Source organism: Bufo gargarizans, chromosome 3 (genome assembly GCF_014858855.1).
Source record: "Bufo gargarizans isolate SCDJY-AF-19 chromosome 3, ASM1485885v1, whole genome shotgun sequence".
Taxonomy (NCBI): domain Eukaryota; kingdom Metazoa; phylum Chordata; class Amphibia; order Anura; family Bufonidae; genus Bufo; species Bufo gargarizans.
In genome coordinates this window covers 234,889,223-234,917,217 of record NC_058082.1, presented here as the reverse complement: position 1 = coordinate 234,917,217, position 27,995 = coordinate 234,889,223, and the positions used below count along the sequence as shown (strand labels likewise).

General features: G+C 41.8%; 2 protein-coding genes across 9 annotated transcripts in view; one reads left to right on the top strand and one right to left on the bottom strand.

Moving 5' to 3' along the window:
• Positions 1-27,995, top strand: part of UBAC2 (UBA domain containing 2) — a 187,535-nt gene that overhangs the window by 28,661 nt on the left and 130,879 nt on the right. The gene's annotated exons all lie outside the window — the stretch shown is intronic.
• GPR18 (G protein-coupled receptor 18) lies at positions 356-27,897 on the bottom strand. Of its 4 annotated transcripts, none has more exons than XM_044284623.1 (3): positions 27,127-27,897; positions 6,571-6,651; positions 356-1,444 (listed from the first exon to the last, which is right to left on the bottom strand). In XM_044284623.1, exon 3 carries the CDS (start codon positions 1,413-1,415, stop codon positions 423-425), a length of 993 nt encoding a protein of 330 aa, XP_044140558.1. In that variant the 5' UTR covers positions 1,416-1,444; positions 6,571-6,651; positions 27,127-27,897; the 3' UTR covers positions 356-422. The 4 variants fall into 4 exon arrangements, with proteins under 4 accessions (XP_044140558.1, XP_044140559.1, XP_044140560.1 ...); XM_044284624.1 differs by having other exon boundaries at positions 6,594-6,651; XM_044284625.1 differs by lacking the exon at positions 6,571-6,651.

Here is a 27,995-nt window from a genome sequence, read left to right as displayed (position 1 = left end):
GCACTTCCTGTCCTGGCTCGATATAGCCAGAAATGCTGGGAAAGGCCCACTCTGCAAATCACATGCCACTTTTAGGTATCACAGAGGGTGTCGAACCATTCTGAATATTAAGGGGGAAGATGAGACCTGGTGATATGAATCCTAGTGTTAGCGAGCAATTATGTAGTTTTGACCTTAGTTTCGGGTTCTACTATTGCTCGTGTGGCATCAGGCATGTCATAGCATAATATTGTATGGCGCTGATGTCAGCTGGGATACCGTATGTATATTAAATACTACCATATGCAATGCTTTACAGTAAGGTTTTCTTGTCTTATCCTGTGATACATAGTGAAGAAAAAAAATTCTCATATCCTTGGGTTAAAAGGAATAAAAATCTACACTCATTTATTTCATATACATGTAAAAAATAAATCCACTGATCATATCATCTCACTGTTAATATTGCTCAAGGAGCGAATACTGCCTGACCGCATACTTTTCCTTCGCACACTGCGTAGATAGTTTCTGTACCAGATAACGCTAATGACTCTAGCCTGGAACTGCTTGGAGACAATGTAGTATAAGATAACATCCAGACATGTACTAATGTTCATCAGGAAGGTGGACACCTTTCCCCATGCAATGTAGTATTCTTGTGGTTCCTGAATCATTATTAGTAGAAAGCACACATGAAATGGCACAAAGCACACCAAAACCTGCACGATCAGAGTCACTATGATCCGTATTGACTTCTTCTTTGCTTTAGGCTTGAGTCGAGATGTTCTACCACTGATCAGACTGTAGATTATGATACTATAACACCCTATCATAATCAGCAGAGGAATCAGGAAAAAGAATATCAGGCGGGCAAAGTTCAGGATACTGTTTTGCGTGAAGTGGACAATGTCAAACAGTTTAAAACAAGTGGTAAAATTAAATTCTTTATCGGGGTCGTTGTTTATGAAAAGCAAAGGGGTTGTGGTGACAACAGTCATTATCCATATCCCAAAGCATGCTGCCATTGCTTTCGAAATATTCTTAAGTTCCTTGATGTGCTTGGGCTGCACAATAGCCATGTATCGATCCGCACTAATAAAGGCAAGCAACCACAAAGTCACACTTGGGTAAAAAATGGTGATAGCACCCATGATCCGGCAGAATAGGTCTCCGAAGGGCCAGAGTTGTTTGGCATAGTATACTATACGGAAGGGGACAAACAAGAGAAACATTAAATCGAGCAGTGCCACGTTCATCATGTACACGGTTACAGTTGTTCTTTTCTTAGTTGTGCAGCTAAAGACCCACAGTGCTGTGATATTGACAAACAGTCCGACAGGCAGAACAATACTGTAATATACAAGGGCAGCAATTCCATATTCGTCAAACTGCCAGAAGTATGGCGTGATGGTTTGGCTTTGATTTCCATTCTCCATTATGATCTCTCACAGAAAAAACGTGGTCCCTAGAGGAACAGAAAGAGACACTATATGAATACTCGTGGCAAGTGCACCTGATCATAATTTACAAGTCGCAGTTACATTAATTTAAAGGGGTTCTCTCATGACTAATGTAAAAAATGAAAATCATACATCATATAGTTCAAGACAATCTCTTTCTAACAAAAAAAGAGATCCAGAGATCTCCCCGTTCTTCGCTCTGCTAGATTTATATCAAGCTGACAGCTCAAGGGGAGGGTCTTTTCTGCTGCAGCTCAGGGGGCGTGTCCATGCTTTCCCTATCACAGCTCTGGAGGCAGTTGAAAGATGAAACTGAGCATGTGTGACTATCTCAGTGAGCGGACAAAATAAGAAAAAAGCAAACTTCAGGTGGCGCTATGCTGATATATTGTATTAAATAAATAAAAATGATTACATGCAATTACAAAAGTATTCAGATTTCGTGGGACAATCCCTTTAAGCAAATATTTACATGATATAGAGTCTATTAAAAATAGTCAACGCTTGGACTTTTCATGGCTCCATTGTACCCTAATTGTGATAGAACATAATTTTGAATCCCCATGTTAAAACCAATAAATCTAAAAAATGATGGCGGTCATTTTCTTGTTATGCCGGAAGAAATCAACCTAGCCCTGAAGTTGGGTTGTCCTTTTTCAGAGCAGTAGAAGAGGCCATCGTAGGGCAACCCCAGGGCAAGGTTGATTTCTTCCAGCATAGCGACATCACAAAATGAACACCACATGCCTTGATGCCAACATGAGTCTTTGTGGATAACCATACAGTATGTGTGAATCTGGTTCAATTAGTTAATTGCAATGCTGTAATCTACTTTATTTCTCTTTAACCACTGTATTTTTTAATACTTATCCATTTTAACTTTTTAAAGACATTTTTCTGCATTGATTCATACTGTATATATTGTGTACAGCCCACTGTCCTGTCCTAGGAAACCCCTCTAAAAGTGTTTTTCAAGATTTGTTTTACAATTGACACTGAGGAGAAACATGTAAAAATAATTTAAGAAAACAAAATTATCCTTTAAAGGGGTTTATGTCATGATTGATATACAAAATGAAAATTAGACATCATACAGTTACATGAACACCTGTTTGTAACAAAACTAGAACAAGTCCTGTACATGACTTGGTCTGGTACATCCTCTTCAGGCTTGCAGCTCAGGGGCATGCCCTTTCTCAGGAGGCCTGTCCTTTATTCTGTATCTGTCTACTTATCACAGCTCAGGGGGTGTGCATTTCTGCTGCAGCTCTTTCCCTGTAAGTGCCATAGCTTCTAACAGTACATATGGCTAATGGGAGTTGAAGTATGAAACTGAGCATGTGCGACCACCTCAGTAAATGCACCTTACTGCACAGATTAAACACCAGGGGGCACCAATATAATAAAGTAAAACGAATATCTCACAGCATTTTGTAACAGAAAGTAATTTACAAAAGTAATTAAATTTTTATGCTGATTTATACAGTGGATATAAAAAGTCTACACACCCCTGTTAAAATGTCAGGTTTCTGTGCTGTAAAAAAATGAGACAAAGATAAATCATTTCAGAACTTTTTCCACCTTTAATGTGACCTATAAACTGTACCACTCAGTTGAAAAACAAACTGAAATCTTTTAGGTGACGGGAAGAAAGCAAAAGAAAACTAAAATAATGTGGTTGCATAAGTGCGTACACCCTCCTATAACTGTGGATGTAGTTGTGTTCAGAATTAAGCAATCACATTCACAATCATGTTAAATAGCAGCCAGCATACACCTGTCATTTAAAGTGCCTCTGATTAACCTCAAATAAAGTTCAGCTGCTCTAGTTGGTCTTTCCAGAAATTTTCTTAGTCGCATCTCACAGCAAAAGCCATGGTCCACAGAGAGCTTCCAAAGCATCAGAGGGATCTCATTGTTAAAAGGTATCAGTCAGGAGAAGGGTACAAAAGAATTTCCAAGGCATTAGATATACCATGGAACATAGTGAAGACAGTCATCAAGTGGAGATAATATGGCACAACAGTGACATTACCAAGAACTGGACATCCCTCCAAAATTGATGAAAAGACGAGAAGAAAACTGGTCTGGGAGGCTACCAAGAGGCCTACAGCAACATTAAAGGAGCTGCAGAAATATCTGGAAAGTACTGGCTGTGTGGTACATGTGACAACAATCTCCCGTATTCTTCATATGTCTGGGCTATGGGGTAGAGTGGCAAGACTAAAGCCTTACGAAGAAAAACATCCAAGCCAGAATACATTTTGCAAAAACACATCTGAAGTCTCCCAAAAGCATGTGGGAAAAGGTGTTATGGTCTGATGAAACCAAGGTTGAACTTTTTGGTCATAATTCCAAAAGATATGTTTGGCACAAAAACAACACTGCACATCACCAAAAGAACACCATACCCACAGTGAAGCATGGTGGTGGACGCATCTTGCTTTGGGGCTGTTTTTCTTCAGCTGTAACTGGGGCCTTAGTTAAGCTAGAGGGAATTATAAACTGTTCCAAATACCAGTCAATATTGGCACAAAACCTTCAGGCTTCTGCTAGAAAGCTGAACACGAAGCGGAACTTAATCTTGCAGCATAACAAAGATCCAAAAAATACATCCAAATCAACAAAGGAATGGCTTCACCAGAAGAAGATTAAAGTTTTGGAATGGCCAAGCCAGAGCCCAGACCTGAATCTGATTGAAAATCTGTGGGGTGATCTGAAGAGGGCTGTGCACAGGAGATGCCCTCGCAATCTGACAGATTTGGAGTGTTTTTGCAAAGAAGACTGGGAAAATCTTGCTAAGTCAAAATGTGCCATGCTGATAGACTCATACCCAAAAAGACTGAGTGCTGTAATAAAATCAAAAGGTGCTTCGACAAAGTATTAGTTTAAGGGTGTGCACACATATGCAACCATATTATTTTATTCTTATTTTTTTTTTTCTTCCCTCTACCTAAAAGATTTCAGTTTGTTTTTCAATTGAGTGGTACAGTTTATAGGTCACATTAAAGGTGGAAAAAGTTTTGAAATGATTTATCTTTGTCTCATTTTTTTACATCACAGAAACCTGACATTTTAAAAGGAGTGTGTAGACTTTTTATATCCACTGTATATATAAGGTAGCATTTAATGGTGGCACAACCCCTTTAAGTTTGCCACTACTCTACTGCCCACTGCTTTGGTCTTCGCTGTTTCTGCTAGGTGGCACATGTCAGACAGTACCGTATTTTTCGCCCCATAAGACGCACTTTCCCCCCCAAAAAATCGGGGGGAAATGCCCCTGCGTCTTATGGGGCGAATGCTGACAATTTAACATCGCTGGATGCGATGTAGAGTGAGCGGGGGCCGGACTGGGAGGAGGAGCTGGGGGCCGGGAATAGCGGCGGGGTGGTGCAGTCAGTGTACTATAGCCCCGCCGCTCCGGTATACTAATATTAAATGTCTTATTCAATTAAAATATATTAGATATGCCCCCTCACTCCTAAATTCCTAATAGTACCTTACATCCTATTCCTAGGTTCTGTAATGCAGGCCGGGCGGGCGGCAGCGTAACTCCTTGATGTCATGTGCCTGCGCCGCCTACTTTATGAATGAAGCAGGCGGCGCAGGCAAGTGACGTCAGTGAGGAATAGGATGTAAGGTACTATTAGGAGTTTAGGAGTGAGGGGGCATATCTAATACATTTTAATTGAATAAGACATTTCATAATTGTATACTGGGGGGGCGGGCGAGCTGAGCCGTGGATGGCACAGTTAAGGAGGGGGGGAGGGGGTCTGTGGATGCCACTGTTATGGGGTGGGGGGGGCTGTGGATGGCACATATATAACAGTGCCACCCACAGATCCCCCCTGTAACAGTGCCACCCACAGATCCCCCCTGTAACAGTGCCACCCACAGATCCCCCCTGTAACAGTGCCACCCACAGATCCCCCCTGTAACAGTGCCACCCACAGATCCCCCCTGTAACAGTGCCACCCACAGATCCCCCCTGTAACAGTGCCACCCACAGATCCCCCCTGTAACAGTGCCACCCACAGACCCCCCCCTGTAACAGTGCCATCCACAGATCCCCCCTGTAACAGTGCCATCCACAGATCCCCCCTGTAACAGTGCCATCCACAGATCCCCCCTGTAACAGTGCCATCCACAGATCCCCCCTGTAACAGTGCCACCCACAGATCCCCCCCTGTAACAGTGCCATCCACAGATCCCCCCCTGTAACAGTGCCATCCACAGATCCCCCCTGTAACAGTGCCATCCACAGATCCCCCCTGTAACAGTGCCATCCACACATCCCCCCTGTAACAGTGCCATCCACAGATCCCCCCTGTAACAGTGCCATCCACAGATCCCCCCCCTGTAACAGTGTGTCAGTCATCCACAGATCCCACCCATAACAGTGTCCGTCATCCACAGATCCCCCCATAACAGTGTCCGTCATCCACAGATCCCCCATAACAGTGTCCGTCATCCACAGATCCCCCCCATAACAGTGTCCGTCATCCACAGATCCCCCCCATAACAGTGTCCGTCATCCACAGATCCCCCCCATAAGTGTCTGTCATCCACAGATCCCCCCCATAACAGTGTCCGTCATCCACAGATCCCCCCATAACAGTGTCCGTCATCCACAGATCTCCCCCATAACAGTGTCCGTCATCCACAGATCTCCCCCATAACAGTGTCCTTCATCCACAGATCCCCCCCATAACAGTGTCTGTCATCCACAGATCCCCCCATAACAGTGTCTGTCATCCACAGATCCCCCCATAACAGTGTCCTTCACAGATCCCCAGTAATAGTGCCACCCACAGACCACCATTAGTTCCAAACCCACCAAAAGCACACCTTTTGGTTAAAAATAACGTCTTATAGGGCGAAAAATACGGTAATTGGTTTCAGTGGTCACGTAAATGAATGTGAACGTGTCATCATCATAACGAGACTAGTAGGGATTGAGTCAGCAGTATATGTAAAGGGAGAGTAAAGTTTTTTTCCTGTCTTATACAGGTTCCAGCCCTATGCCAATTTTAAACGTTTTTCATTTGACCACTTTTTAGAGATTTGCCAGTGTAGAAAGAGTATAATAAAAAAAAATTACTATAATAAAAGTAAAAATAAATAGTTTTACACAGTAAAGTGGTGATCTCCAACCTGTGGCTCTCCAGTTGTAGCTGTCAGGACATGCCATGTGTTGACGTTTCTGTAGTTACTATATATAAAGGAAGGAGAAAGATCCTTATTCTCACAGTTGCACTGATGCAATGAAAATAGATTAGACATGAACCATATATTGCATATATATATCGTTTTACTTTCTGGGTGTTGAACGCGGCTTTCTTTATTCTCTTTTTTTATTGGCTCAAGAACATAAAAAATGCTTCTGTCACGTTTCTGTTTTCTAAATTCCATACCTTTTTGGCTTGTATGTAAGTTACATTAATAGTTGCCTAACTTTACAAATTGCCGCCGATACAGTAGATCCAGGTACAGCCGTTCATTAGTTATATTTGTTTGTGAAAAGCATTTCACCGTTGCAGCTTATACCGAGTCGCCAGCTTTCCTGGACTCCAAAATTGCACATGGTTATGTAAGGCTGGGTTTTTGTCACATGTTTAACATACACATTAACGGATGCCTCAGACAGATGCCATACTGTGGAATCCGTCACCATACAGTTCTGTTGTAAAAAATGGAAAAGCAGGATGGAAAAGTGTATACAACGTATATGTTTTTTTATACTAAGGAACTGCACGGTGACAGATGCCATAGTATGGCATCTGTTTGAGGCATTCATTAACGTAAACGGTTTTTTTTGTGTACGCTAAATGGATGTCAAAAATCGAATGTGAACCCAGCCTGACAATCTGAAAACCATGATTATGTCACTCTAAAACTAGGTATGCATGCATTTCAGTAGTCTTGGAAAGCTGGATGAGAATTACAGTGAGAAAAGATATACCCGATAAGATCTTTTTTTTGCTTGTACCTCACTGATCTAGCTGTCCCAGGAGTCCTTAGGGTACTTTCACACTAGCGTTTTTGTATTCCGGTATTTAGTTCCGTCACAGGAGCTCTATACCGGAAACAAACTGATCAGTTTTATCCCTGTGCATTCTGAATGGAGAGCATTCCCTTTAGGATGCATCAGGATGTCTTCAGTTCAGTCCCTCTTACGTTTTTTGGCTGGAGAAAATACCGCAGCATGCCGCAGTTTTATCTCCGGCCAAATATACTGATCACTTGCCGGAATGCTGGATCTGGCATTAATTTACACTGAAGTGTATTAAGTGTTTCGGCAAAACGGATCTGGCTTTCCCATCTGCGCATGCGCAGACCTTTTAAAAATGCAAAAAAAATTCATACCGGATCAGTTTTTCCGGATGATACCGGAGAGACTGATCCGGTATTTCAATACATTTGTCAGACATCCGCATCCGGATCTGTCTGACAAATGCCATCATTTTGTGTCCGCATTGCCGGAACTGCCTGCCGGAATCCTCTGCCGCAAGTGTGAAAGTATTAGCCAACAGATGTGTATTAACGTTGACATTGTACCTTTTTCTTTTTGTATAACTAAGAAGAGGTTCACTAGAATTTTTACTACTTGACAGTAAAGCATATTAACCCCTTAAGGACCAGCCAATTTTTGTTTTTGCACTTTTGTTTTTTCCTCCCTGACTTCCAAGAAATAAATTTTTTTTTTTCCATTTTCCATTCACATAACCATATGATAGTGGTTATTTTTTTTTTGTTTTTTTTTTGCAGGGAAAGTAGTATTTTTAATGGCACCATTTAATTTACCATATCTTATATTGGAAAACAGGAAAAAAATTCTTTGTGGTGTGAATTTGAAAAAAAAAAATTACAAAAGCAATTCCACCATCATTTTTGGGGAGTTTGTTTTTATAGTGTTCGCTGTGTGCTAAAAATGACACGGTGACCTCTTTCTGCAGGTCAGTATGATTACGGCAATACTAAATTTATATAGCTTTCACTATGTCCCACTGAATAAATTTGCATCTCCATATTAGAATTTTATGTTTTTGTGTTTTTTATAAGGCCCAGGTCGCCATAGTATCAGATTGCAACCTGCGATTTTGATGCAGGTGCTCCATTCAGAGGGCAAATGGAAGCCCCCTGCCTCTATCTAACCCCTCACTATTGACTGTGGCATCTGAGAAGTTAACTGACTGGGATCTGAGTCATCTCCGATCAGAGTTATTGCCGGTGGGTGTCAGCATGGTATCTCGGATGACAGTAAGCGATGGCAGGCAAAGAAGCATTTCAGGCATCCTCCATGCCATCCCAATAGGATTGGTCCGCTTATCTGCTCTTTGAAAGTTTTTCTTTGTGCACAACCACATTTACCATGTTTGGGATGAGAAAACACTATTTAAAGGATGGTGCAGTAATTTGAAGTTATTCAGTAGATATCTATTAGATCGGTAGGGATCCTACCTCTGGGTCCCCCACCATTCACCAGACCGCGCCCCTGTACCCCGCAGGGACCCCAAAATCTCCAGCAGTTGCATAGAGATGGATAGAACTTGCCCTTCTTCACCATTCATTTCAGGGGCCACTGTGGGATATGAGATCACCATTCTTGAAATCAGTGGTGGTCCAAGTGGTAGGGCCCTTGTTGATCTAATAGATATCCTTATCCTCTATAACCTCAGATTGCCGAAAGACCCTTTAAATAGTTTTTTCCATCCCAAACATGGTAAATATGGTTGTACACAAATAAAAACCTTCAAAGAGCAGATGGAGAGACCAATTCTACTGGGATGGCATGGAGGATGCCTGATAAGCTGAGATGTAATGTGTTTTTTTTTCTAGTGTTCTAGTTACAAAGTTTTTGTTCCTTGTTACTACTTTTTTGAATCACTTTTCTATGTAAAGAGATGTTCTGGCTACCAAACATTTTAATTAATGTTATCACAGCAGCAGTCCAAATAAGGACAGAAATCCTGTGTTATTAAAGGGACTTTTGTAGGATGGAAAGTTCCCTTTTCATGCCAGGCAATGCTTACTGTCGTGTAAGTAAATCAGTTTCTGCAAGTTAAACTGTACTGGTAATTAATGAACAAATAATCTTACTTGAAGAAGACTCTGCAGCATTTGGGACCACAGCCACATGTAAAACAATTTTACTTCAAACACGCTCTAGTGACTAATTTCATCTTCTAAAAATAAACGCTTAACATTGTTAGTGTGTTTAGTGCTTTCCTGTAAGTCTCCCACAGCGTGGCTAACTTTTAGTTCTCTTAGGGTACTTTCACACCAGCGTTATTCTTTTACGGCATTGAGTTCCGTCCTAGGGGCTCTATAGCGGAAGAGAACTGATCGGTTTTATCCTAATGCATTCTGATCGGAGAGCAATCCGTTCAGGATGCATCAGGATGTCTTTAGTTCAGTCTTTTTGCCTTTTCAGGAAGGAGATAATACCGCAGCATGCTACGCTTTTATCTCCGTCCAAAATTCCGGAACACTTGCCGGAATGCCGTATCCGGCATTTTTTCCCATTGAAGTGCATTAATGCCGGATCCGGCCCCGAGTGTTCCGGCAAAACGGATCCTACATTGCAGTCTGCACATGCTCAGACCGCAAAAAATTGGAAAAAATAAATGCCAGATCCGTTTTTTCCGGATGACATCAGGCAGTTGCCGAAATCCTCTGCCTCAAGTGTGAAAGTACCCTTACTATATTTTTTATTTAACTTTCTGCTGTAAATTGTCTTATCTGCAAAGTATTAGTAGAGGTTGTCCACTTCCTTTTGGCCACACTGCCCCACATCGCTGGACCTGAGGAGGGAAGCGTACTTGACTGGCCGCAGTGGTGACTTGTCTCCCATGATCACATACATGAGGCATGTGTCACCGCCTGTTCTGTGAGAAGCTCTTGCAGACGTTCTTCTCTACCTCTTGTATGACGTTCTTTATTTTGGTTTCACTTTGTCATCTCCTTTCTTTGTGCCAGGTGTCACTTATTTAGACTAATCGTCTTCCTTTATATTCCATCCCATACTACCTCACTTTGCGGTTCATACTACTTCCTGGATGAAGTGTTCACTGCTGGAGGCTGCTTCTGCTGTTTGCTCAGATAAGCATTTTCCTTTATTGTGTTTCCTTGCTGGCTTGATTCTAGGTGATCTTAACTCTATCCGTATTAAGTGCAGGGAGCCGGTGGTCGTGTCCCCTCACTATTATAGGGTTTTCGGGTGTCACACAGTCTTAGGCACGTGGGCATGCAATCGTCTACCATTGAGACCCTTGCATGGGCATAGCAGTTAGGGAGAGCTCTTAGGGTTTTAAAGGGCTCGCCTATATGCTCCTTAGTTTGGGATCAAGCCAGTCGATCTTTTATTTATACGTTCCAGCTATCTGCACTGCCGGTCCCCAAAAAAAAAGTCGCCACTTGGATTTAACTAAGCAAATGGTTATGAGCCTCCTATTGGATAATTACTGCATGGGCGATTATCTTACAGCTGGCAATAAGTTATTTAACCCCAACTGGTGCAATGAGTTGCTTCTCATTTCTCGAAAGACACATCTCGTGGTCGTGGAAAAAATGTTAGTCTGTTTGAGAAGGGTCAAATCATTGGCATGCATCAAGCAGAGAAAACATCTAAGGAGATTGCAGAAACTACTAAAATTGGCTTAAGAACTGTCCAACTGATTATTAAAAACTGGAAGGACAGTGGGGACATATCTTAGAAAAAATATGGTGGGAAAAAAATCCTGAATGATCATGATTGGCGATCACTTAAACGTTTGGTGAAATGAAATCGAAGAAAAACAACAGTAAAACTCAGGGCTATGTTTAATAGTGAAAGTAAGAGCATTTCCACACGCACAATGCAAAGTGAACTCAAGAGATTGGGACTGAACAGCTGTGTAGCCGTAAGAAAACCATTAATCAGTGAGGCAAACCAGAAAAAAAGGCTTCAGTTTGCTAGGGAGCATAAAGATTGGACTCTAGAGCAATGGAAGAAGGTCATGTGGTCTGATGAGTCAAGATTTACCCTGTTCCAGAGTGATGGGCGCATCAGGGTAAGAAGAGGGGCAAATGCAGTGATGCACCCATCATGCCTAGTGCCTACTGTACAAGCCTGTGGGGGCAGTGCTATGATCTGGGGTTGCTGCAGTTGGTCAGGTCTAGGTTCAGCAACAGTATGTGCTCCAAGAATGAGGTCAGCTGACTACCAGAACATACTGAATGACCACGTTATTCTATCAATGGATTTTTTCTTCCCTGATGGCACGGGCATATTCCAAGATGACAATGCCAGGATTCATCGGGCTCAAATTGTGAAAGAGTGGTTCAGGGAACACGAGACATCATTTTCACACATGGATTGGCCACCACAGAGTCCAGACCTTAACCCCATTGAGAATCTTTGGGATGTGCTGAAGAAGGCTTTGCGCACCAGTCAGACTCTACCATCATCAATGCAAGATCTTGGTGAAAAATTAATGCAACACTGGATGGAAATGAATCTTGTGACATTGCAGAAGCTTATCTAAAAAATGCGTGCCGTAATCGAAGCTAAAGGCGGTCCAATAAATTTTTTTGGGTGGTGACTTTTTTTTTTTGGGACAGGCAGTGTATCATCGCTACAGTGTGACTCCCGTCAAACTGGATATTGACGAGCGGGACCAGAGAGTGGCAGCAGGGGACAGAAAGAACTGGAATCCGGCAGCAGGAGGCAGGTAAGTATGCTCCTCTCCACAAGTCCGGTGATGTGGGGGATCTGGCTGAAAGGACACCTAAAGGTGGACAACTTGTTTAAATAATTATTAAAGGGGGTCTCTAACCATATAAAAAACTGTGGCAGTCGAATTCAAATGGGATAAAAAAAATGAAGATGCTTATACTCATTGCTCTCTTGCCACTGCTGTTCCGAAAGTTCCTGCGTCTCCACTGCGGTCTACTTTTTGTTGACGTCCCAACTTAGCAAAAAACGACTGTCCATGCCCCTCAGCCAGTGACAGCTATTTCCTGGCCTGTCCGGATGGGAGCAGAAAGTGGAGCGTAGTATGGACCTGGACCTGGACATGGGTGTGGTGATTGGTGAGGGAAGTACACTATAAGCTCCTACTGCCACACTTTTATTTAGATGGCTGGAAAACGAGGTTTAAAGAGTCTTCCGTTTTAATGATTACATTTATTTATGTAAAGAATAGGATGTTAAACAATTTTCTAATATGCATCTGTCACGTACAGGAGCCGCCCTATCACGTGACCCGTGTGCGACTGCCAAGGGTCGATCTATTTCACGCAGGCTCATGACAGGCTGTGTCAGGGTGTGATCGAGGCTCAATCTGAGGCCTGTGTGTAGGGGAGAGAGAGATTGCGTGCGTAAAATAGATCGACCCTTGGCAGTCGCACACGTGTCACGTGATAAGGCGGTTCCTGTACGTGACAGATGTATATTCGTAAATTGTTTAACATCCTATTCTTTACATAAATAAATGTAATCATTAAAACGGAAGACCTCTTTAAAGTGGTTTTCCAGCCATCTAAAAAAAAGTGTGGCAGTAGGAGCTTATAGTGTACTTCCCTCACCAATCACCAAACCCATGTCCAGGTTCATACTACGCTCCACTTTCTGCTCCCATCCCGACAGGCCAGGAAATAGCTGTCACCATCTGTGACATTTAAATCAATACACTGATTAACACCTTCAGGACCCTGCCATTTTTCACTTTAAGGACCAGGCCATTTTTTGCATATCTGACATGTGTCACTTTATGTGGTGATAACTTTAAAACACTTTTACTTATCCAAGCCATTCTGAAATTGTTTTCTCGTTACATATTGTACTTCATGACAGTGGTAAATTTGAGTCAAAATATTTAATTTTTATTTATAAAAAAAAATAAAAATTAACCAAAAATACCTCCTAAAATAGTTATTACTTTACATTTCCTATATGTCTACTTCATGTTTGGATCATTTTGTAAATTACATTGTCTTTTTTTGGGATGTTAGAAGGCTTAGAAGTTAAATCTTAAGATTTTTAAGAAAATTTCCAAAACCCAATTTTTTCTGGTCTAAGGTCACTTTGTGGGGCTTACATTATAGAAACCACCCATAAATAGCCCCATTTTAGAAACTACTCCCCTCAAGGTATTCAAAACTAATTTTACAAACGTTGTTAGCCCTTTAGGTGTTCCACAAGAATTCAAGGAAAATGTAGATGAAATTTCTGAATTTCACTTTTTGGGCAGATTTTCCATTTTAATCCATTTTTTTACAGTAACAAACCAAGGGTTAACAGCCAAACAAAACTCAATATTTATTGCCCTGATTCTGTAGTTTACAGAAACACCCCATATGTAGTTATAAACTGCTGTACGGGCACACGGCAGGGCACAGAAGGAAAGGAACGCCATATGGTTTTTAGAGGGCAGATTTCACTGGGATAATTTTAAGTTGCCATGTCACATTTGAAGACCCCCTGATGTACCCCTAGAGTAGAAACTACCAAAAAGTTATCCAATTTTGGAAACTACGGGATAAGGTGGCAGTTTTGTTGGTACTATTTTAGGGTACATATGATTTTTGGTTGCATTACACTTTTTGTGAGGCAAGGTAACAAAAAATTGCTGTTTTGGCACAGTTTTATTTGTTTTTTACACTGTTCATCTGACAGGTTAGATCATTTGCTATTTTTATAGGACGCAACAATGCCAAATATGACAACTTTTTTTGGTTGGTTGTTCGTTTTACATAAAAATAATAAAAATATTTTTTTTTTCAGTGTCTCCATATTCTGAAAGCCAGTTTTATTTTTATTTTTTGGGCGACTGTCTTATGTAGGGGCTCATTTTTTCTGTATAAGATGACGGTTTAATTGGTACTTTTTTTTACGGTGTTCCCCTGAGGGGTTAGGTCATCTGGTATTTTTATACAGCAGGTTGTTACAGATGCGGCAATACCTAATATGTCTACTTTGTTTTATTTAGGTTTTACACAATAAATGTATTTTTGAAAACAAAAAGAATCATGTTTTAGTGTCTCCATATTCTGAGAGCCAATATTTTTTCATTTTTGCCCAATTGTTTTGTGTAGGGGCTTATGTTTTGCGGGATGAGGTGATGGTTTGATTGGTACTATTTTAGGGTGTGTATGACTTTTTGATCGCTTGGTATTACACTTTTTGTGATGTAAGGTGACAAAAAAAAACACATATTTTTTTAATTATTTTTTACAGTGTTCACCTGAGGGGTTAGGTCATGTGATATTTTAATAGACCTGGTTGTTTCAGACACGGCGATACCTAATATGTAAACTTTTTTTTTTTTCTTTTCACTTTTAACACAATAAAAGCATTTTTGAAACAAAAAAAAATAATGTTTTAGTGTCTCCATATTCTGAGAGCCATAGATTTTTTTACTTTTTGCCCAATTGGTTTCTGTAGGGGCTCATTTTTTGCAGGATGAGGTGACTGTTGATTGGTACTATTTTGGTGGACATATGCCTTTTTGATCGCTTGGTGTTGCACTTTTGTGATGTAAGGTGACATAAAAATTGTTGCTTTAGCACAGTTTTTATTTTATTTTTTCTACGGCGTTCAGGTGAGGGGGTGGATCATGTGATATTTTTATAGAGCCGGTCACTACGAATGCGGCAACATCCAATTTTTCACAATTTTATGTAAAACAATATATTTTTTTTGTCCCACTACGGGACTTCAACTTCTGGGGTCTGATCCCCTCTGCAATGCATTACAATACAACCTGTACTGTAATGCATTGGCTGTTAGCTTTTATGCTGACAGCCTGCCTGTGAGACCCGGCCTAAGCGTTGGATCTCACAGGCTTCCGTAGAAGTCAAGCTCCGATGCCTATGGAAAGCATTGGGCTTGCATTCTCTGCCATCGGGTCCCTGCCACTGGAGTGCGGAGACCCGATGGAGATGCGGAGGGCAGGCATACCCTCTGCAAACCTTCGGCATGCCGCGGTCAGATTTGACCCCCGCATACAAGGTATTAATACGTTGCCATTGGTGTTTTTTCACCGATGCCGGTGTATGCAGCAAGGGCCCAGCTGTCAGTGACTACTGGGTCCATGCTGCTGATCTGGCGGGCGCAGCTCCTGCACCCGCCTAATCAGCCCGCCGTCCATGCCTGAAGGAGTGTGCTGCTGTCTGGGTCCTAAAGCCCCCTTCTTGTATCAGAGATGCTTTCCTTCTGTGACTGGCACTCCTGGCTGTGCAGGGCTGGAGGGGCTTAGCAGGGACACTTATTAAAAGCTGAAATAAAGAAACTTTTGCAGGAGGAAGGGAGACTGAGGAGAAGCTGTGATGGGTGATCTGACTGCAGGCTCTGCCCCCTCTGTATCTCCTGTACTGAGAGGATCCGGCCAACATGTGAGGATGTAGCAGAGCCAGGTAAGCGCTATGGACCACAAACAGTTAGGAATCCCAGTGTCTGTCCTGGTTATGGCCCCTCTGCTCTGTGGTCTTATCACAGACATGTTTATTACAGCCAGACCAACAGTTCAGAACCTTTAACCCCTTGTGAGCTGTCAGTATGGCTGAGGTCAGTGATATCAGCAGCAATCACTGGTCTCACCATCTATAATTGTGCGCTCTCCTTCCTGCAGTCTGTATATGGCGATATGTGACCCCCTCCACTGCATATAGAGATCTGTGACCCCCTGTACACTGTATATACTGATGTGTGACCCCCATCATTGCATATAGAGATCCGTGACCCCCTGTACATTGTATATACTGATGTGTGACCCCCACCATTGTATATAGAGATCTGTGACCTTCTGTACACTGTATAAACTGATGTGTGACCCCCATCACTGTATATAGAGATCTGGGACCCCCTGTACACTGTATTTATTGATATGTGACCCCTTTACACTGTATATACTGATGTGTGACCCCCATCACTGTATATAGAGATTCGTGACCCCCTGTACACTGTATAAACTGATGTGTGACCCCCATCACTGTATATAGAGATCTGGGACCCCCTGTACACTGTATACAGTGATGTGTGACCCCATCATTGCATATAGAGATCTGGGACCCCCTGTACACTGTATATATTGATGTGTGACCCCATCATTGCATATAGAGATCTGGGTCCCCCTGTACACTGTATATATTGATGTGTGACCCCCATCACTGTATATAGAGATCTGGGACCCCCTGTACACTGTATATACTGATGTTTGACCCCCATTACTGTATATAGAGATCCATGACCCCCTGTACACTGTATATACAGATGTGTGACCCCCACCACTGTATATAGAGATCTGGGACCCCCTGTACACTGTATATACTGATGTGTGACCCCCATCACTGTATATAGAGATCTGGGGACCCCCTGTACACTGTATTTACTGATATGTGACCCCAACACTGTATATAGAGATCTGGGGACCCCCTGTACACTGTATTTACTGATATGTGACCCCAACACTGTATATAGAGATCTGGGACCCCCTGTACACTGTATATACTGATGTGTGACCCCCATCACTGTATATAGAGATCTGGGGACCCCCTGTACACTGTATTTACTGATATGTGACCCCAACACTGTATATAGAGATCTGGGGACCCCCTGTACACTGTATTTACTGATATGTGACCCCAACACTGTATATAGAGATCTGGGACCCCCTGTACACTGTATATACTGATGTGTGACCCCCACCACTGTATACAGAGATTCGTGACCCCCTGTACACTGTATATACAGATGTGTGACCCCCACCACTGTATATAGAGATCTGGGACCCCCTGTACACTGTATATACTGATGTGTGACCCCCACCACTGTATATAGAGATCTGGGACCCCCTGTACACTGTATATACTGATGTGTGACCCCCACCACTGTATATAGAGATTCGTGACCCCCTGTACACTGTATTTATTGATATGTGACCCCCACCACTGTATATAGAGATTCGTGACCCCCTGTACACTGTATATACAGATGTGTGACCCCCACCACTGTATATAGAGATCCGTGACCCCCTGTACACTGTATATACAGATGTGTGACCCCCACCACTGTATATAGAGATCCGTGACCCCCTGTACACTGTATATAGAGATCCGTGACCCCCACCACTGTATATAGAGATCCGTGACCCCCTGTACACTGTAGATACAGATGTGTGAGCCCCTGTACATTGTATGTAGAGATCTCTGATATATAGAGATGTCTGACTACACTCGTTACCCCTTTTTCCACAGGTAAAGGGCAGTCATATTTTCATAGATGATTTCTAGGCTGTCAGCTGAGAGTAACTACACCCCTCAAGTTACTCACAACTTATTTTTAAAAATGTTGTTAACCCTTTAGGTATTCCACAGGAATTAAAGGAAAATGTAGATGAAATTTCAAAATTTCACTTTTTGGGCAGATTTCCATTTTAATCCATTTTTTCTTTAACACATCGAGGGTTAACAGCCAAACAAAATGTAATATTTATTACCTTGATTCTGCGGTTTACATAAACACCCCATATGTGGTCAGAAATTGGCGCCGAAGAAAAGTAGCGCCATATAGTTTTTGGAAGGCAGATTTTGCTGAACTGGTTTTTAGATGCCATGTCCTATTTGAAGCCCCCCCTGATACACCCTTACAGTAGAAACTCCCAAAAAGTGGCCCCTATTTTGAAAACTAGGGGATAAGGTGCCACTTTTATTGGTACTATGTTGGGGTACATATGATTTTTAATTTCTCTATATTACATTTTTTTTGTGACGCAAGGTAACCAAAAAATGGCTGTTTTGGCACCGTTTTTATTTTTTACAACATTCATCTGACAGGGTAGATCATGTGCTATTTTTTAAAGAGCAGGTTGTTACGGATGCAATGATATCAAATATGTCTACTTTCTTTTTATGTTTCAGTTTTACATAATAAAGCATTTTTGGAAAAAAATTATGTTTTTGTGTCTACATTTTCTTAACACCAAATTTTTGGGCCAATTATCTTGTGCAGGGGCTAGTTTTTTGAAGTTTTTATTGGTACCATTTTTGGGTACATATGATTTTTTGATAATTTATTATTACACTTTATGGGGCAAAGTGACCAAAAAATTGGTTGTTTTAGCACAGTTTTTATTTATTTATTTATTTTTGAAACAAAAAAATGATGTTTTAGTGTCCCCATAGTCTGAGAGCCATAGCTTTTTTATTTTTTGACTGATTGTCTTAGGTAGGGTCTCATTTTTTGCGGGATGAGGTTACCGTTTGGTACTATTTTGGGGGGCATACGCCTTTTTGATCGCTTGGTGTTGCAATTTTTGTGATGTAAGGTGACAAAAAATTGCTTTTTTTTGGCACTGCTTTTATTTTTATTTTTTTACAGTGTTCACCTGTTATTTTTGTAATATTTTTATAGAGCTGGTTGTTTCGGATGCGTCGATACAGGTATCGATATGTATACTTTTTAAATTTATTTCACTTTAACACAATAATAGCATTTTTAAAACAAAAAAAATATGTTTTAATGTCTCCATGTTCTGAGAGCTATAGTTTTTTTTATTTTTTTAGCGATTTTCTTATGTAGGGGCTCATTTTCTGCGAGATGAGGTGACGGTTTTATTGGTACCATTTTGTGGGACATACATCCTTTTGATCACTTGGTGTTGCACTTTTTGTGATGTAAGGTGACAAAAATGGCTTTTTGTTTGACAGTTTTTATTTTTATTTTTTATGGTGTTTATCATCTGGGGTGGATTATGTGATATATTTATAGAGCTGGCTGTCACGAACGCGGCAATACCAAATATGTCTATTTTATATTTTTATTTTATATTTTTATCTTTTTTTTAATTACTTAATTGGGGAATTTTATTATTACATTTTTTACACGTGAAACTGTTTTTTATAAAACACTTAATTTTTTTATTTTATTTTTTTATACATAATACAGCGCTGTACAGCCTCAGTGCAGGGCTGATTGAGGTCTGTGGAAGACTCGACAGCTCCTGTACTCTCCCGGGACATGAAGCGCATAGCGCTTCCTGATCTGTATATACATCTGTAGACACAGCGCTTGTGTGTTGAGCGCTGTGTATACAGAGATCCAGAAGACAGGGACACCTGGGACTTGTCCCTGCCTTCTCTCTGGGGTGCCCTGCTGTCACTGACAGAGTGCCCCCAGCTCGACAGCTGCACCATTAGCGTGCAGCTGCCATCTCTGAATGGACGTTCCACAACGTCCATTCAGAGATAAACGACCGCCCATAGAACGTTTAGGCCCCTTTCACACGGGCGAGTATTCCGCGCGGATGCGATGCGTGAGTTGAACGCATTGCACCCGCACTGAATACCGACCCATTCATTTCTATGGGGCTGTTCACATGAGCAGTGATTTTCACGCATCACTTATGCGTTCCGTGAAAATCGCAGCATGCTCCTCTTTGTGCATTGCGGTGCGATAATCCACGCAACGCAGGCCCCATAGAAGTGAATGGGGTTGCGTGAAAATCGCAAGCATCTGCAAGCAAGTGCGGATGCGGTGCGATTTTCACGCACTGTTGCTAGGAGACGATCGGGATGGAGACCCGATCATTATTATTTTCCATTATAACATGGTTATAAGGGGAAATAATAGCATTCTCAATACAGAATGCATAGTAAAATTGCGCTGGAAGGGTTAAAAAAAAAAAAAAACTCACCTTAGTCCACTTGCATGCACTGCCCGGCATCTCCTGTCTTCATCTGAGCTTTGTGCAGTAACAAGGACCTTTGGTGACGTCACAGTCATCACATGATCCATCACCATGGTAAAAGATCATGTGATGACCGGAGTGACGTCATCACAGGTCCTGTTCATGTATTTAATGCTCACCCCAGGTCCTGTTCAGCAAAGGAGCCAGAAGGAGATGCCGGCTACGCGAGCAAGTGGATTAAGGTGAGTTAGATTATTATTATTATTATTTTTAACCCCTCCAGCGCAATTTTACTATGCATTCTGTATTCAGAATGCTATTATTTTCCCTTATAACCATGTTATAAGGGAAAATAATACAATCTACAGAACACTGATCCCAAGCCTAAACTTCTGTGAAGAAGTTCGGGTTTGGGTACCAAACACGCGCGATTTTTCTCACGCGAATGCAAAACGCATTACAATGTTTTGCACTCGCGCTGAAAAATCGCGGGTGTTCCCGCAACGCACCCGCACATTTTCCCGCAACGCCCGTATGGGGGCCTTATAGTCAACGGGCGGTTGTAAAGTGGTTAAAGGCACAAACACATACCGATGTAGTAGAGTTAACACTCATGATTTCTGAGATGTATTATCTAAACTAAGCAAACACCTTCGATTGCTTTTCACTGGCTTTTGTTTCAAGATAACACGATGATTTAAGAAATTTGAGTTAAGAGTTTAAGTGCTAACCCTGCTACATCTGTAGCTTGTAAGTTTTTAACGCCACTTTTCAGAAACAAGAAAAATTATAAATCTTCCTATCTATTCATTTTGTTCATGGCTTACCCCCCCCTAACCCCCCCTCCCAGAAACATATGTGTGGGACGGGTAGTAAACTCTCTTTACTGCTGGGACTGGGGTGTTCCTTCTATTACTATGTCTGTACAACTTAATGCTGGGACTGGCGTGTTCCTTCTATTACTATGTCTGTACAACTTACTGCTGGGACTGGGGTGTTCCTTCTATTACTATGTCTGTACAACTTAATGCTGGGACTGGCGTGTTCCTTCTATTACTATGTCTGTACAACTTACTGCTGGGACTGGGGTGTTCCTTCTATTACTATGTCTGTACAGCTTACTGCTGGGACTGGGGCGTTCCTTATATTACTCTGTCTGTACAGCTTACTGCTGGGACTGGGGCGTTCCTTATATTACTATGTCTGTACAGCTTACTGCTGGGACTGGGGCGTTCCTTCTATTACTATGTCTGTACAGCTTACTGCTGGGACTGGGCGTTTCCTTCTATCACTATGTCAGTACAGCTTACTGCTGGGACTGGGGTGTTCCTTCTATTACTATGTCTGTACAGCTTACTGCTGGGACTGGGGCGTTCCTTCTATCACTATGTCTGTACAGCTTACTGCTGGGACTGGGGCGTTCCTTCTATTACTATGTCTGTACAGCTTACTGCTGGGACTGGGGTGTTCCTTCTATTACTATGTCTGTACAGCTTACTGCTGGGACTGGCATGATTCTTCTATCACTATGTCTGTACAGCTTACTGCTGGGACTGGGGCGTTCCTTCTATTACTATGTCTGTACAGCTTACTGCTGGGACTGGGGTGTTCCTTCTATTACTATGTCTGTACAGCTTACTGCTGGGACTGGCGTGTTCCTTCTATCACTATGTCTGTACAGCTTACTGCTGGGACTGGGGTGTTCCTTCTATTACTATGTCTGTACAGCTTACTGCTGGGACTGGGGCGTTCCTTCTATCACTATGTCTGTACAGCTTACTGCTGGGACTGGGGCGTTCCTTCTATTACTATGTCTGTACAGCTTACTGCTGGTACTGGGGAGTTCCTTCTATTACTATGTCTGTACAGCTTACTGCTGGGACTGGCGTGTTCCTTCTATCACTATGTCTGTACAGCTTACTGCTGGGACTGGGGTGTTCCTTCTATTACTATGTCTGTACAACTTATTGCTGGGACTGGCGTTCCTTCTATTACGATGTCTGTACAGCTTACTGCTGAGACTGGCGCATTCCTTCTATTACTATGTCTGTATAGCAGTTATTGATAATGTCTGAGGGGCTCTTGTCTCTATGGAAACACAGGTGGGCGGGGATGTCATGTGACTGCTCCTCTGAAGATGCTTGCTGCAGTGGGATTTTTACTTTCACTTTACCGCTGCTCCTCCCACACATCCTGTCTGAGGAGCTCCTCCAGGGAAGTGTGTCATGGTGGACAGGTTAGAAAAATTATATATAAGCAGTACATTTAGCTTCAGATATTAATACTTTATAGTTTTGGCTATTGTCGGGGAACTTTGGATTTTTTATATTCGGGGTGGCCAACCCCTTTAAATGTGCTTTAATGTGCTAAAAAGGTACAGTACTTAGTTACAAAAAGTTAAAAGAAATAAGACATACATAAACGTGCACAAAACTGTATAAAAATAAAAGGATAAAAATCTGAAAGGTTCTTACTCAACGAATTGTGTGGTCAGAGTCCATTCTGTTTTTTCCAGGGACAGGAGGAAAGTGGAACACAACCTATTGTTGATTGGATCCCCAAATTGTTTCAAAGAAATGTTCCCAATAGTTCATTTTTATTCCCATTGGGCAGAGGGTGGAGCTGAGAGGAGTCTCCTTCTGGGATGGCCCTCATTACCTGCGTAGGGTCCACCTCTCTTATTCAGCTGGCTGATATGAAATGAAACATGGCTTCCCGTCCACACTAATGGATATTCGGGACCCGACATGTTTTACTAATGTATATTATATCCGGCTGATCATTTTGATACACTGATTTCCTCCAAGGGCAGTGTGTAGTCCACCTGCAGGCCCAGACGGAACGGCACGTACAATAACAAAATGGCATGAACATATATGGGATCACACGACGGGTATAAAACATGCACAGATAATAAAAGTTTTGAGAATTGTTCATTTCTCACATCTATTTAAAATGTTGCTTGCAGACCTTTGTTTTATCCATACAGTAGCCTCCCTAAAGGAAAAAATGGTATGACCCACTTTAGTCCTGTAAAATGCATCCATAGGAGAGCTGGATAGGACTAAACATGGCGTCAGTCACGTGACCTTAACAAGCATAATTGTACAAGTCACCCGCAGACGGGCAGCTATGTAAATACATAGAAATGTAGTTACTGTAGTAACGGCAATAAAAATCACGATTCCACCACTAGTCCTATTTACTTATCACATGTCCTGTGTGCTGACCCTGCCTTCTATATCATGTAACACTGATGCTTACTGAACGTCAGTAAAGTTATATGATATGAGTGTCACATCACTGATGCCATGTTTTACACAGGACACATACATGGGCTATACCAGAGGCGGCACTCAGATCCCTCTCTGTGGGCACCCGCACCCTGGAATAAGTCTATGCTGTACCAATATGCCTTAGACTTTTCCTGCCATTCATCAGCGCAGGATGCACTATGTACGGCACAGGCAGTGCACTGAATGTAGGCAGGCTATTATAGCTAAATGATAAAGTACATGGAAGATATACTATATTGGACTGTAGTATTCAGGGTAAATTACCGTGTTAGCATTTAAGTAAGTGGGTTTTGGGTTGCAGTTTGGGCAATCGGTCTGTGAAAGGTTCGCCATCACTGGGCTATACCATTCTTCCTCATATAGGTGTCAACCGCCTGATATAAGAAAGGTATGTATGTAGACTTTTAAATACATGTATATTGGAAAACTGTATGATTTTCTATTAAAATAAAGAAAATGAAATCTGGAAAACCCCTTTAAGCATAGTTCTTCTTTCAGCAACATTTCATACAAAAACTGGAAGTGAAATTGCAACCGAAAGTCACCATGTCAGCCTAGGAAAGATATTTTCTTTTTATGCACTGAATTAAAGTTTTTTTTGCATGTCATTTGCATAATTGCTTGGGAGTTTCTGCTATTTTGCCCTGGAAACAGCAATTGACATAACCAAATTGCATTGCACTAAGCTCCCACAGTGCATTCTTCTCTGGTAAAATAAAGCCAGCAGGATTGTCACTTCTCACTAGCTTCACATGTGAAAGGCATATCAAACAGAATAAATCTTAAATGATTTCAAAGTAATAAGGCTCTGTTCTCACTTGTGTCTGGGGTTGTGTCTCAGCTTCCATCTGGCTCTAATTTTGATGGCAAGAATGGTGCAATCCGCTGCTCAAAGTCAGTCAGAAAATGTAGCCAACTCAGCAGTGACACTAGTGTGAATAGAGTCTACTAACTAGTAACTACTAATTGGTCTGTCTTCCTTGGCCACCCCACCATAGAGTAGAAGTAGCTGCTCTTGATGCATGGTTGGACTTGGTGCAACCATGTATAACATGGATAAGAGTTTATCACCATAGATGTGCAAATGCCGTTCTCAGCTGTGATAACGGATGATCACCCTATGCTTCAATTTTATTGGGGGTGGGGTGTAGATTTGGAAACATACTTTTCTGATAGAATTTATAAAGGGGATAAGATTTTAATGAAGCTGGGGGTCACACATGTCTCCTACTGCTCCATTCAACATTATGAGACTGCCAGAGACTGTACTCGGCTGTCTCCGACTGTCCCATAGAGTTGTACGAACTGTCTATGATATTACTATTATTTATTTGAAAGTGCCATTAATTCCATGGTGTTGTACAGCTATGAGGGATTACACATACGTAATATAAAAACAAATACATTAAGCCTGAAACTATTAAGTCTGGGACAGCGGGGGAGAGGACCCTGCCCGTGAGACCTTACAATCTACAAGGGAAAGGTGCAGTAGGTGAGGCCTATCTGGCTGTATGGTGGCAACATGCTTTGGTAGAGTATGGAAGATCCACGTGAGAAATATTGTAGACAATTGTGTGAGGAAAAGACAAAAGAAAAACAAAGAATGAGTTTTTTTGAGGATCGAAGATTACATGTGGGTAATATATCTGAAAAGCAGGTTAGAGATGTAAGGAGTGGACGGATTGTGACCGGCCTTATATGTAGTTGTTAGTCTTGAACTGAATTTGCTGGGCAATGGGGACCCGGTGAAGGGCTTGGCAGAAGGAATAGGCAGAAAAGAGAAATGAGAGGAGAGGGTGATTCCCTGGCAGTGGAGTTGAAGGATGCAAGAGTGCTAGATGGAAGGTCACTGCAGTACTCCAAGCGGGAAACGTGGAGGGTGTGCACTAGCATTTTAGTTGTTCTTGAGTTGAAAGTGGAAGGTGGAGGTAAAAGTTTGGATGTATGGTTTAAAGGACTGCAGAATCAAATGTTAACCCCAGGCAGTGGACCTGTGAGACTGGAGAAAGCATGGTGCTGTTAACTTAATGGATAGGTCTGATAGGGAGGCTCAGTGACATGGTGGAAATATGATGAATTCTGTTTTCTCCATGTCGAGTTTTAAGACTCAAGAGGAAAAGAATGAAGATATAGCTGATAGACACTCTGGGATTCTAGATAGAAGGGAAGCCACATTTGGGCCAGGGAGGTAGATTTGAGTGTCATCAGCATAGTAGTGTTATTGGAAGTAGGGGACCCAGGACAGAGCCTTGAAGGACACCAACAGAGAGAGGGCGTGATGAGGAGGTGGTGTATGAATGGGAAATGTAGAAGGTTCTGTGGGTGAAGTACTATGAGATCTAGGAGAGGGCCAGGTTTCTGATACCAAGGGATGAGAGTTTGCAGCAGGACCATTATCTGTTAGACATTTATGGCATATCCTGTGTATATACCATACATGTCTTAGATGGGTATACCTATACCTTTTAAATAGTGCTTAGGAGCACTTGGATTTTAGTAGAATTTTCTGCCAAAGTGATATTTTGTATCCAGTCGCCAAGGGGCATCAGAGAGTAATGGTACCAGCAAAATGTAAAGTGTCACTAAAAATAAACATTTTATTGCTTTTAAACTGTTATAACGGCCCTAAGTTTATTTTTTGTAATGTATTTTATTAATTAGTTTTACTGTTTTTATGTCATAACAGGGCCCCGAAGTTCCAGCCTGTCTATAGCGCTGATCACTGTTGCGCATACATAATTGGTGCACTGTAGACATGTATGTGGTGTATGGATTCCAGTGAGCTCAGTACTGGCAGGAGCACACATCGTTACTCCTTTGAAGCCCACATCTATGTAGGGTCTCCTGCACTGATGTGCTTTGCAGAGCCTTGAGCAGAGCGGGCACAGGCAGGAGCAGTGATGTGTGTTCCCACCAGTGCCAAGTCCACTGCGACACCTGCCTTTGTAGAACTTTGGAGTCCATACACCACCTATATGGCTATGGTCTTTGGATTATGTATGTGCGACTGTGAAAAAGCGATATATAGACGGGTCCGAACATTGGGGGGCCTGTTATGCCATGAAGACAGTAACATCAATTAATTAATAAAATGCTTTACAAAAAAGAATTTTAGGGCATTTCTAATTGTTTAAAAGCAAGTTGTATGAAAGTTTAGGTACCCTATAAGCATGGTGTAGCATTTTCAGTCCATTACTGTTTAAACAATCGTCGTTCATCGTACGGGGCTGTGACCTATCAGAATCAGAACTTTACAAAATGTCTGACGTTATAGGGAGGTTCTCATTGGCGGTGGTCTGTGAACTGGGGCTCCCGCTGGAATGTGCGATTCAGTTTTTAGCTCTGAGATCTTTGTAACTCCATGTGCATCTAAATAGTCAAACTTCCACTTTACTTGTATTTCAAGCAGGCGGCACATTGTTCGTGTGAGTGCAGTGTGTCTGGAGGAAAATCATTACACTTGTGTACACTCTTAAGTATGCCTTCATGTCTGAACATTTTGGATCCATTGCTTTAGTGCAATACTTTAAAGCAAGTGCAACAAGTTGTAGGCTTTGCATGGTAACATGTAACATAATCAGCGTTTTACAGGCATCACCTAACTGTTAAAATCATTACATTCTATCCTTTTTTTGGACTTTAAGACAGTATCACACCTACTAATAGTGTATCTCTGCCTTAATGTCTTGCATTTCTTTAAAAAGACTGAACATTTGCACTTACCTGTCTGTTCATAGTGATGATTTTATAAGTGATGGTGTCTGGTGCTCAGACGCTCTTAAGATGGTGACTTCCTCCTGCGGACAGTTTTAGGTACTTGTAGTCAGGAAGTGAAAAGAAAGTGTGAATCAAACATTAGTGTTGGCTGAGCTACTGTACGGAGGTAGCCTCCCTCATCCTCGTAATTGTCCTTATTTGTAAGGTGCTAGAAATAACAGTGGGTGAGGGCTGTGTCTGGAGTGAAATGCCTCACTTCAGTTTGTTTTTATTAATGTGCATCACCAGAAATGACGCAAGGCAATGTATTCGTAAAGAACAGAAACTTTCACAGGATAGTTGCTTGCCAGCATGAGGAAGTGGAGTGGTTGCTGACAAATACAGTAGGTTCTCACTCTGCTGCATCCCAACAGACTTTCTCATTATTCACTGCTCTGGAAGTTGGCTTTTTATAACATCCTTTTGTTTTTAGTTTGGGCAGTGTGTGGTCTCCAAGCTTGCCCAGAAGTGTTGGAAAGGGTGCAAGTGATTTATACGTTTGATTTGTTTGGTTTGGATATGTCCCTTTATCAGCCTCTTAACTGGAAAACCTGATTTATGTTGGCATTCTCTCAGATCTGTTTTGCCGGAGGTAATTGTCTTCAACTATGACTATTAATCCTTTAAGTTACGTTTCCAAGAAAATTCCTTACAAATATGCTATGTCTTATTCTAGTTTTACAGGGAAATAATCTGTTGCACCGATTTTCCAGGGGAGCAAAGGCAGATATCAGGAGGCCCCTGTACATGTTAAGGCTACTTTCACCCTCGCGTTTTGTGCGGATCCGTCATGGACTGATCCGTTCAGATAATACAACAGTATGCATCCGTTCTGA